This window comes from Poecilia mexicana, unplaced genomic scaffold, assembly GCF_051168715.1.
Source record: "Poecilia mexicana isolate PSO_F unplaced genomic scaffold, ASM5116871v1 scaffold_10, whole genome shotgun sequence".
NCBI classification, from domain to species: domain Eukaryota; kingdom Metazoa; phylum Chordata; class Actinopteri; order Cyprinodontiformes; family Poeciliidae; genus Poecilia; species Poecilia mexicana.
Window position 1 is genome coordinate 20,876,199 of NW_028263379.1, and position 12,120 is coordinate 20,888,318.

Consider the following 12,120-nt stretch of genomic DNA (forward strand, 5'->3'; position numbering starts at 1 on the left):
AATTCACTCACACCTGCACTTTCAGTGCTATTCGTTTACCAGCGAAGACCAACGATGTGCTTTGAAATCCTCCATCTTCTTTTCATGCTTGTTTTGCTTCAGGTATGTGACCATTCTCAGCCTGGTGAGGGTGAGGACGGAGCAGAATGGCCTCTATGCGGTCATCATTTCCAATGGAGACGACAAAAAGGAAGTTCTCTTTGACCTGGAAGTCCAAGGTGTGGAGATGCATTTGATGCGTTCTTTTGTTCATTTACTCATGAATGAATCCAACTATTTCAAAAAGTGTTTTACTGACTTTCTAATGTCTGCTTCAACCTTTTACGTGTAGTCCCTGCTCAGATTAAAGACCTGACCGACCACAATCTCCCGGGGATGAGTGACGTGGTGACCTGCCTCGCTGAAGGGTTTCCAGCTCCGATCATACAGTGGTACAGCTGTGACAGCATGCTCAAGTAAGTCGCTACACCACTCCTGTAATGTCACGGAACGAACACTAGAGGGCTGACCTTACGCGGCTCACTCTCTGAGCATCTGTTTTGATTTCAGCTCTTTGTTGATGCAGCTGGCGTGATTTCCGTGCTGTCCTGCTTTAGGTGTAGCAACCGGACAGCAGCATGGCAGCCGCTGAAGCCGCAGCCGGAGGTGGTGAGCATCCAAACCAATGTCAGCTACAACCAGACGCGTAAAGTCAGCGTGGTGAAGAGCCAGGTGACCTTCCACAAGCCTCAGCAGGTCACAGTTCGCTGCGCGGCCGCCAACCAGGCCGAGCAAGTCAGCACGAGGGACGTCAAACTGGTGTCCAGCAGTAGGTGTCCCCGGGAAATGTTTGTTTGTTTGTTTAAATTAAAGTAACTAAATAGTTAGTACATCGTTAAAAAAAATCTGGAATAAAACACAAGACAATAGTTAATCACCGAAATGGCACCCTTGGTACCAACTTTTGTTAAAAGTTACCACTTTTGAATCACAGTGTTTTCTGCGCTGTCTCGAATGTTTCTGGTGCTTCTTTTCTCTTGCAGCGTGGTTCTCCCAGGTGGCAGTGCTGGCTGCTGTTCTGGCCTTAGTGGTCATTGTTATTCTGTCGATAATCATCCTCATCGCTATATGGAGGAAGGTACAAACATGCACGAATCCACTTATGCCGAAAATAATTATTCCGAGTACACATTTACAAAGAGAATATAGTAGAGATTATAAAAAGATTTGTGAGATTTTCCCCCGTCTTTGACCTTTCTCTCAGAAACCTCGCTATGAAATCAGATGGAAGGTGATAGAGTCTGTGAGCCAGGATGGACATGAGTACATTTATGTGGACCCCATCCATCTGCCCTATGACCTGGCCTGGGAGATGCCCAGAGAGAACCTGGTGCTGGGTGAGTCCTGCCTGCAGCGCTACATCTGCTTAAACACTGACGATGTATGTATGGATGAATTAATTTTAATAATCATTAGACATGACGGTACACTTCACCTAAAAGCCCAAACTGGTTGAATTTCACTCATTTATATAAGTTAAGGTAATGCAAGGCATTATAACGGCACGTGCCACAACATGAAAGTTTTTAAAGATGTTCAGCCTTGATGGAGGTGTCATTTACACTTGGTGCTTTTTGAGAGCTAAATGATCTATTAAAGGTCTTTGTAAACATGTTTGTTTATTTTAAGGTTTCGGGTCTCAGTAGCTTTCTCTGTTCATTATCTTAGCCAGCAAAAGGCTTGTGATATAAAAACTATATTAGTAACTAGATTCTCCAAACCTTTTTAGGCAGCAATTATCAGCCATTTTTTTCAGCTTTTCTGAAAATATAAATAAAAAAATAAAATTAGCAGGTCTTCAGAAAATAGTGGAGGGATTTTCTAAAATCGATTTTTTTTCTATCTACAAAACAACAAAAACAAAATACTGATTGTTTTGTTAAAATGTTATGTATTCTTTTATGCATTTCAGACCCATTTCTCCATTTCAAATGTAAAAAAAATCATCAAAATTATTATTTAAGATTGAATTAGATCCAAGTGAAGACAGCAAATATGTAAAAACGCCCTTTAAAATAATAACTATGAACACCTACAAACAGTCATAGATAATTTATTTTATAATTGAACTATTTTATTAGAAACAGCAATATAATCTAATGAAAGTGTAATATTTCTTCCCAGTTTTATTGTTGTCAGGTTTACTAAAAAGGTTTTAAACTGATTTTTTTGTTTGAAAAATCTGTTGTACTTATGTTTCCGTCTTCTGTGGTTGCAAAAAAAAAACATTTCCATCCCCTTTTCTTGCTCTAAACATACTGCTCTTATTCTTCCTGCAGCTCAAAGGAAAACAGACAGCTTAAACTGGAGGTGTCCCTCCAAGGCTTTAGTTATGTTGGTGGTTTGGGTTTTCTCCATGCAGTCAGCTACAGCATACATAATGAAGCTTTTGAAACCTGTCTCACTGGCGTCGGTCCATCTTCGCTACTAAGCTGCTTTTTTTTAATAGTTTTCTTGTCGGATGTTTTCTCTAAAAGTTAGAAACCGAGGTGCTCAGCCTTCTCACTCAGACATCCACTTACGATGAAAAGTCCTCTTTGATCCAACATAAACACTTTAAAATTCACTTTCCTTTAAAACATTTAAAGAGAGTTACTTATGCTGAAATTATAATGAAGTGGGGGGGTTTTTTTGTTTGTTTTTTTGTTTTCCCTTTTGGTCCGATGTGTGCTCCATTCACTCTGCGTCCCACTGAGTCCTTCTTTGTGTTTCAGGTCGCACGCTTGGATCAGGAGCATTTGGCAGGGTGGTCGAGGCAACTGCGTACGGTCTCACGCATTCCCACTCCAGCACAAAGGTGGCAGTGAAAATGCTGAAATGTAAGAAACACAAAGTAATAGAAAGAAAATTAAAAAAAAACAGTGCAGAACCATGTGCGTAGTTTGTGTGAGCTACAACAGGAGAGCATTGTGTGGCTGTCAGATAATGTGACACCAGCTCCGTGTTCCTGTGAGCTCAGAGAGATCCGCGGGCCCGCTGAGCTTTAGTTTTGCTGCCAGCCTCATTTAGGTTTTAGCTCGCAGGTTTTTGAGGCCGTTTGGCAGAAACACAGCGACCCCTTGCCCTCTCTATGCTAGGTTCTCATATCTCACACTGCTGTACTTTTAAACATATTTTCACTCCTGTTTCCTGTCTGCTCTCATCCAGCCACAGCCAGGAGGAGTGAGACTCAGGCCCTGATGTCCGAGCTGAAGATCATGAGTCACCTGGGACCTCACCTCAACATTGTTAACCTGCTCGGAGCCTGCACCAAGCATGGTGACCTTTACTATGACAACTGGTCAAATAAAATTATATTACACTGGCTGTTTTGTAAAGGCTATGCAGGTGTTTGATGAGTATAATAAGCTCTCTTTTTAAGAAAAAGTGGTACCTTTAGCTTTTATCGCTGCTTTCGCAAAAGTAGACATTTTTTATATACTCTTTCAGAAAACTCAATGTGTATTTTTTTTATGTACACAACCAAGAGAAATGAGTGATTGGTAATAATACACGGTTTTCAAGGATTTTTCAAACGTCCTTCTCTCACAAATAGAATTGCACTGTTTGATTTAAATGCAAAACAATAACCCATGAATAAGTAGAGCCCTGCACTTTTCAATTGACTTGAAAGTTGATGCTCACTGCCACTCTGCACACAGTCAGGATTATGCTTGAGCTGTTTTGCAAAAAACAGGAAACAAGTGAAGCCTGTAGATGCTTAAAGCTGGTAGAGACAAAGCCCATGAATCTCACCGCTGCTTACTGGCTCTGAGGTTCTTAATGTAAATCCACACCACACTTTTTAGATTTTAATATAAAAAAATGCCCAGTGTGTATCTTTTCATTTTCACTTCACAGTCACATAAAAACTTTATCTGTCAAATAAAATCACAAATTTAAATTTGTGGTTGCAAAGCTGATGCTTTAATGAAAACTTTTTTCCACAGAACCTGAAAAATACTTGAAACAGAATAATGCAGAATATATTTATGCAACAATAAAGTAAATGTGGGGGGGGGGGGAAGCAATTTTGAAATTTATTGGGTGGAAATTTATGGCTCAAAAATGACAAATTGTCTAGTTTGTGTTCACTGTAACTCCCTAAGCGATCTCTGAGGCAGTGCCATTAAATTTACCAAGAAGCAAGAAGTCATAATTTTCTTTTATACACTTAGTGCAGAACAGAGGTTTGCTGTTGAATCTAATGAGACCAGAAGACGGCTTCTAAGGCCTTCTTAGAACAGCAGGATTGTACAGAATACCATTGGGCGTCACATTGTTTTTCAGATTCTTATTTGTAGAAAAATGTTAAAAAGATCATCATTTTGCTTCTGCTTTAGAGCTATGCTCGACTTTGTGTTGATTCAAAAGATTTAAGATGTTTTGTTTTTTTTACTAGACACTGCATTACAAGAGCCTTCCTTTGTGTATTGTGTCAACACCTCTTTCTTTCTGCTTCTGCCTCTCAGGCCCTCTCTACCTGGTTACTGAGTACTGTCGCTATGGTGACCTAGTGGACTACCTGCACAGGAACAAGGACACCTTCCTGCAGTACTACGCTGAGAAGAACCAGGACAGCGGCTGCATCATCTCCAGAGGAAGTACCCCTCTCAGCCAGAGAAAAGGGTGAGAGGAGCAGAGAAAATGCATTCAGAGCTGCACAGTCTCCATATTATCCATAAAATTCTGCCGTTGCAAGTGATATAGCTCCAGATAGATCGGGGACACCCCCACTCATCTCGTGACGGCGATTGTTACAGCTGTTGCATGTGATGGGGGTGGCTGCTAATTGTGTCACTTGACTGGCCTTTTTTTTTTTTTTTTTTCCTTCCAGTTATGTGTCCTTCGGAAGTGAGAGCGACGGAGGATACATGGACATGAGCAAAGACGAGCCTTCCTTCTACGTGCCCATGCAGGAGCAGCTGGACACGATTAAATACGCAGACATCCAGCCGTCCCCGTATGAATCCCCCTACCAGCAGGACCTCTACCAGGAACAAGGTGTGACTGCGGCCTGTCCCGTAAATGATTTCACTAAAGCAACTCTGGAGAGTAGTGGGGAGAATCTGTTTTCCAGTTACACAAAAGCATGATGAATTCTGGATCATGAGCACAAAGCAAAAAGAAAAAATTTTACAAACGACCATATGAAGTGGAGTTATCCGGTGACTTCCGGTCGCTGGTCATAGTCGAGAAATTTCTTTCTACATCAGACAATGCGGTTTATTTAGGACCAAGCGTACAAAAGATTTAAACAATATAAGAAGCACATGAGCGTCACATCGTACAATCTCACTGGAGGTCAGCCCGTTGTAAAGCCTGAAACGAATCGTCTCCTTTGGTCTCCCATTGATTGTTTCTCCCCGTTTCCTCCTTAAGGTGGGGGCAGAACGGATCTGGTGATCGGCGACTCTCCCACCCTCACCTACGACGATCTCCTGGGCTTCAGTTACCAGGTGGCAAAGGGAATGGACTTCCTGGCCTCAAAGAACGTAGGGTGTTAAACATAATGTTTCAAATTAAATAGTACAAAAAAGGCCTGAAACTTGATGTACTGACAGGTCAGGTTTGATTGAAACACTTTGATGTTTCCACCACAGTGTGTCCATCGTGACCTGGCGGCCAGGAACGTATTGATCTGTGAAGGCAAGCTGGTGAAGATCTGTGACTTCGGCCTGGCCAGGGACATCATGCATGATTCCAACTACATCTCCAAAGGCAGCGTAAGAAGCAAATTAATCAGTTAGAGTAAATTTTATTGTTAAAGATCAGTTTTTTACTGGCCAATTATTTTTTTTTTTAATTTAGCACCTAATCTGCTGAGTCCCATTTTCTCACTAAGGATATATGGAGACTCATTTGTTGAAACATTTTGTGCTACAGGTTAATATAACAAACACTGACACAAAACATACAGCAGATTATGCTGGTTTATGCTCTAAAAACATACAGAAGTTTATTTCTATTCATTCATAATGTCTGTCAAAAACATTTCTTAACTAACAAGACATTTTTGCCTATTCTGTTTGAAACTGCAAACCAAAATAAAACTTCTCTGTTCTGAAATGTCATACATTAAGCAGGACTGTATAATACTGAGAAAAATGTAAAACGGCAAGCAAAATCTTTCTACCCCTGCTAATTTCATCATGTTTTAAAATGTTCTTTAATTTCTGAAAGCGTGTTTGTGTGCTTTTTCTTTTTTTTTTTCTTCTCTCTTCTCATTTAGACATTCCTGCCCCTTAAGTGGATGGCACCGGAAAGCATTTTTCACAATTTGTACACCACCTTGAGCGACGTTTGGTCATATGGCATTCTTCTTTGGGAAATTTTCACGCTGGGTCAGTATGACTTTTGTATAACTCTGCACACTCAGAATGTGCGAAAGCGAAAAAAGATCTGTAACCACGTTTTTAGTTTTACCTGTCAGAGTTCTGGTCAGATCCAGAATTCTCCTGCTCCATTAAAACTGAGGCAAATCTCAAACCCTGCGTCCGACTGTATGTACACAACTATCTGTTTGAAAACTCGTATCGGTTCAAAATCTTATTAGTCTCAGTCAAGCGTTGAAATCAGCATTTCCTCGCTCAGGGTATTGTCAGTTTTGTTTAGTTTTGCTTTTTTTTTTTTTTTTTTTTTAAACAATCTTCCCATGAAGTTTTTAGGCCACCGTGAATACAAAGGAGACAGTTTGCTTGGTAAAAAAACATGCTCACAATCCGGCTTCTGTAAGTGCAAAAGAAAGATCCTCTGTGCTTTCATGTCTCAATTTGGCTGCACTTTTGCGATCTGTTTTTGGCCAGGCATCTGTTCCAGAAATTCAATTTTGTTTTATAAAAATATGACTCTCATTTTAATTCTTTAAATCTATCTAAATCTGTCTTTTTTTCGGTGGTTAAATTCAACTGTCCCTGCAGGAGGAACTCCTTACCCTGATTTGCCCATGAATGAAATCTTCTACAGTGCTTTGAAGAGAGGCTACAGGATGGCCAAGCCTGCTCACGCCTCTGACGACGTGTGAGTTACGTTAACGCTGTTCCTCCCAAAATTCCTCTTCTTCCTGACTTGAACCTTTTTTCATGTGGGTTATGTTGCAGGTATGAGATCATGAAGAAGTGCTGGGATGAGAAATTTGAGAAGAGGCCCGAGTTCTCCCTCCTGGTGCACAATGTGGGAAACATGCTGACGGACAGCTACAAAAAGGTACATAACTTCTACTGGATTTTACTTCTTAAACAGTAGAGCAGGAGTGGTCAAGTCCAATCCTGGAGGCCTACTGTCCTGCAACTTTTAGATGGATCCCTGCTGCTGCACACCTGCATTAAGCAAATGGCTTGTATTAGGCCTCTGCAGAGCTAAGAAATGCTGATGAGGGAGTTCTGCCATTTGATTCAGGTGTTTGATTATATGCCAGTTAATGGCATGCATAGCTTACAAGTGTGGCACTTGAAATATAATCTCCTGCCAAATACGGCTTTCTAACAGTCCCTTTCACATGATGATGATTGCAATTCGATATATTTTGTAGTTCTATTGCAGACCTTAACAGGACTTTACAACTGGTCATGAGGCGTGACACAGAGAGCAAATAGAACCTGCTGGTTTATTTTCTACGCCAGTTGTTTGTTTTATAAATTGCAGAAGAAGCAGGTAGAAAAAAAAAACCAACGCATTGCCAGGCAGAAAACTAAAACCTGTGCAAACACTTTACAGGCATAAGATGCATGAATGCATGTTTTTCTGTAAAGGAAGTCGGTGTTTATCTGCAAACTAATAAATCCTACGAAGGGAATTAACTTTACATACCAGAGAATTAAACCATGATTAACACCTAATAGGAAGAAAACAAGGTTAACTAAAGAGAAACTGTCATGGACTGTGGAGTCATTTTGAGTGATTGAATCAAATGGATCTCATAACGGAGAATGCATGAAGAACATGAGCCTCTTTCCAACGTTTGTCATTTCTTTTTAACTTCTTATCTTGTCAACAAATTGTTTCAAGGAAAAGATGGACTCTAAATGACAGCCAGAAAACTGCTAGGATTTCTGCAGTTTATTTATAGAAACAAAAAAAGTGCATTTCCATAATGAGACCTTGTCCTGTGAAGCTGTTCTGTTAACTCTTGGTGTGCTAATGTATTGTTTTTTTCACTAGTACCTCCAGACCGTAAAGCAGCATAGCAGCATTCATAAAAGTATGAATGAAACCCATAAAATAAAGCTGGAAAGCTTTAGTGTTGTTAAAAAGTCTCAGTGTTGGTCGAATGTTGAAGCTCCCGGTTTGCATCTATATTCAGAAGATAAATACATGAGAAATCTGAGGAGTGTTTTTCTGGACACAAAATAACCCAAAGTACTCGAATGCTAAATGAAACACCGTTTTTCACAAGAAAAATATTTAGGAGTCCCTAACAAATGCAACTTGTGACAAATTGGTAACACTGCAAGAATTACGTCATTTCAAAAAGACACGTTACATCAGATTGGTTTCCAAAAGAGTCGAGTATCGACTTCATGTTGTATATCGTTGTTTATGAGCACCAACCTCCTATCATGCCACACTCGGCTGACTGACAATCCTTCCCCCCCCATTTTCAAACAGAGATACAACCAAGTGAATGAAAACTTCCTCAAGAGCGACCACCCTGCCGTGGCTCGCACCAAACCTCGCCTCTCCTCTCCATTTCCAATTGCCAACCCGGCCTTCGGCTCTCCCTCTCCAATCACTCAGTCCTTCCCGGGACGCCGCAGCCAGAGCCCGAGGCCTGGAGACGGCGGGCGAGAGGCGGACGCACAGGAAGTCATCCCTTCGTACAACGAGTACATCATTCCTCTCCCAGACCTAAAGCCCGACGAAGTTTTCACCGAAGTGCCGTCGGAAAGCCCTGCAAGGTAACGGACCCCTCCTGCAGGAATCGAGCAGATTCAAAGAGAAATGACTTGTGTGTTATGTTCTTTTTTTCCACCACACACCCACTCATCCAGATGTTGAGCTCAGACAGTCGTCGTATTATGTAGGTGGATTCAGAGATGTGTTTTTATAGCTTATACAAACACGGAGCCAAGCCAACGGCTTTGTATGGCAAATTTTTTAGCCACATGAATTTGCAGTAGTTTGTAATTTCCCGTTTTAAATAGCCGTTTGTCATGTTTCATTATGAATTTAAATAGGCACACTTAAACAGAGCTATTCAAACAAAGATGTAGGTCTGAATGTGTTTTCATTTTTTGATTATTTGAAATTTCTTTTTGCTTATGAAAAAGCTCTTGAGGTCTGCCTTTGGTTTCAGGCTGTTGGGGCCCTCACGAAAATAAATCAGAAAAATGTTTGGTCAAGAGTCCCATTTATTTGCCAAATCACTTTGATCCGGCAGAATAAAGTCAAAGTTTAGACATAAAACATCCACATATTATATAAAAGGCTCCGCTTATTATTATTATTATTATTATTATTATTATTATTAACAAATATTTGTACTTGCTCCATAAGTGAAAATGTGCAAACACGACATATATTTGTAACTAGAAATTGTGTTTACAGCATATAATATACATAAAGCTTACTGTTTAAAAGAGGAAGTAAAAAGATCAACCAAAGACAAGTTTCTGTTCTTTCTGAACCAAGTTAAAATAATTATTGCAGTACAAAACTGTATATTTCTGTAAAATTTAAATGAGTTGGGGTTTTTTTCTTTTTCTCCACTCTCAGCTCTCTGGCTGTGGAGGAGGAGGCTGACTCCACATCTCGGGACACGGCTGAAACTCTTCCAGAGGAAGACCGGGTGGAGAACACGAGCGAGAGGGACGCACTGCTGGGCTCCATGGGGACGCCTGAGGTAGAAGACAGCTTCCTGTAGCGCTGCGTGGGAAGGCGCAGGAAACCGAGCCCCTTTCTGTAGACTGAGAAGAAACCCGACTAAAACTGAAATGTAGCAAAAACTGAGACTGAGAAACAATCTCTGTAGTTTTACTGAGCTCTGGAAAACTGCTTCCTCGTTTGAGAGTTTCCGTTTTCTGTCTAAAGTTACAAATAGAATAATGAAAATGGTACAAAGTTTCGCACTCTTCTGGGAGCTTGCCAGGAGAAGAATAAGGTCACATTCCTACACAATCAGTTTAACCAAAGTCGTGTTGGTGTTCACTGTAGCTGCCAGTTCTGTCAGACACTTACAAAGCCTTAGGCGGCTCAGATTGTGCATCATTATTGTGGTAACACTAACTGTTTGTCTTTTTGACTCTCTTATCTGGGCATATGTGATTTCTTTTTTTTTTTTTTTTTTTTTTGAGAAGCGGGTTTTATATATGTATGTATATATATATTACCTTTCACAGAGAAAAGTAATGAGGACCAACCTAAAACACTATTGTCTCACAATAGTGATTAACACTAATTTGAAAACATGATATAGTCACTTTATTATTAATTTTCACTTTTATTTTTAACTTTTTCTTGCATTGGGTACTATTAAGCAACCTTATTCATGGTAGTATGTTTATAAAGTTTCATTTCAAGAATCAGAAATGCAGAAACGTTGGTGCACTGTTTGAAAATATGTTTGTTTTTTTCCTTTTAGTGGTATTCAATGTATTTTTGTGCCTGAGTTTTTATTAACATCCGATGTTTTGTTTTTCACCGTTATAGGCTTATGTCATAGTTTTGTATCAGGTTGCACTTTATTTAGAGAAAATGAGGATATTTGCATTAAAGTTATGTTACTGAGTGAATGTTAGAAAGCTACAACATAGAGCCACTACAGCATAAATCTGGGACTATTAGATTGATTTGAATCAAATCTAATATCTGTGAAAGCACAGGAAACTCTCAAACAGCATATCACTGCCTTGGCACAAGATGGCCCACATAAGTGCCTTTTTATTGACAGACCCTTTTTTTTTTTCCACAGCTGTTGCATAAGGGTTGCTTTAATGTACAGTGCATAAATTCTTGTTAAAATATCAAATTGATAAATCATTTCAGTACATTTTCCACCTTTAATGTGAGAAATACTCTGGATGGATTATTTAACCAAAAAACAAACAAATCCATTAATTGAAACAGAAAAAAAAAAGATTTTAAAGAAATTGCAATAACCTGGTTGCACATATTTGTGCACACCTGGAAAATAAACTTCAGCACTCAGTCAGCCTCCATAGATCTATTAAAGCTTTTAGCCACTTTCCGTGTCACAGAAGCAACAAATCGAGCATCACCATAAGAGCACCATGCTTATTGTGAAACATGGCGGTGGCAGCATTATGTGCTGGGGTTACAACTAATCTGATCTTTAACTTATTTTTAAGTTGGGTAAAAAATATTGAACAGTACAACGCACCAATAATTCAAGATAAAATGGAATTAATTTTTTTTAGCATGTGTCAGAATCCCAAAAAGACTCGCTGTGCCAGAAGAAATCAAATATCTGGAATGATCTATCGAGAGTTCAGAGCTAAAATTAAGAGTTTTTAATCTGAAAGGGGGGAAATATTAAATTCCCAGTATGTAATAATGGCAACACAAGACTGTGTCGGAATTAAATTAAAAGATCCTTGACCAAGTTGATGCTTAATAGTGTGTACATCTATGCAACCAGGTTATCACTTCAATTTTATTTTGTTGGGGGTTTTTTTGGTGAAATTAAGGAGAACTTGTCACATTAAAGGTGAAAAAAAAATATTTATCATGATTACTTTTTTCATGTGTCGTAAAAGCATCACATTCAACAGGGATGGGTAGACTTTTTTTTTTTATCCACCGTACCATGAAAGCCTAATGTGCACAAATAAACATAATACTTTCTGTTGCTTTGGGTGACTTTTGCTACATAGTGCATTTTATCTCTGTACTTAGCATATCCATTTAAAGAACACATCTTTATTTCTTGACCGTTTAAAAGCACACAATCACTATGTCACAAGCTATGGTACCAAAGCTCTTGTTAACTTTTACAAATGTATTTTTATATGGGTTTTTTTTGTATGCTGTAAATGTGTCAATAAATCAATGATATCACAATATTTAAACATTTTGGAATCTTCTTTTACTTATTTTGTAGTATATTTAGATACTATTAATCTAGTATACTAGTAATGTACTAGT

General features: G+C 39.3%; 1 protein-coding gene across 2 annotated transcripts in view; it reads left to right on the forward strand.

The window, feature by feature from the left end:
- pdgfrb (platelet-derived growth factor receptor, beta polypeptide) overlaps positions 1 to 12,038 on the forward strand; it is a 34,319-nt gene extending 22,281 nt beyond the window's left edge. For both annotated transcript variants that reach the window (XM_088009626.1, XM_014972809.2), the window contains exons 8-23: positions 103 to 218; positions 332 to 455; positions 597 to 808; positions 1,023 to 1,117; positions 1,244 to 1,376; positions 2,754 to 2,858; positions 3,187 to 3,297; positions 4,491 to 4,647; positions 4,856 to 5,022; positions 5,401 to 5,513; positions 5,622 to 5,744; positions 6,251 to 6,362; positions 6,939 to 7,038; positions 7,119 to 7,224; positions 8,626 to 8,915; positions 9,733 to 12,038. In XM_088009626.1, the coding sequence (XP_087865752.1) occupies positions 103 to 218; positions 332 to 455; positions 597 to 808; positions 1,023 to 1,117; positions 1,244 to 1,376; positions 2,754 to 2,858; positions 3,187 to 3,297; positions 4,491 to 4,647; positions 4,856 to 5,022; positions 5,401 to 5,513; positions 5,622 to 5,744; positions 6,251 to 6,362; positions 6,939 to 7,038; positions 7,119 to 7,224; positions 8,626 to 8,915; positions 9,733 to 9,880 (2,212 nt within the window). In that variant the 3' untranslated portion in view covers positions 9,881 to 12,038. The remainder of the gene's footprint in view (positions 1 to 102; positions 219 to 331; positions 456 to 596; positions 809 to 1,022; positions 1,118 to 1,243; positions 1,377 to 2,753; positions 2,859 to 3,186; positions 3,298 to 4,490; positions 4,648 to 4,855; positions 5,023 to 5,400; positions 5,514 to 5,621; positions 5,745 to 6,250; positions 6,363 to 6,938; positions 7,039 to 7,118; positions 7,225 to 8,625; positions 8,916 to 9,732) is intronic.
- Positions 12,039 to 12,120: the final 82 nt, after the last annotated feature.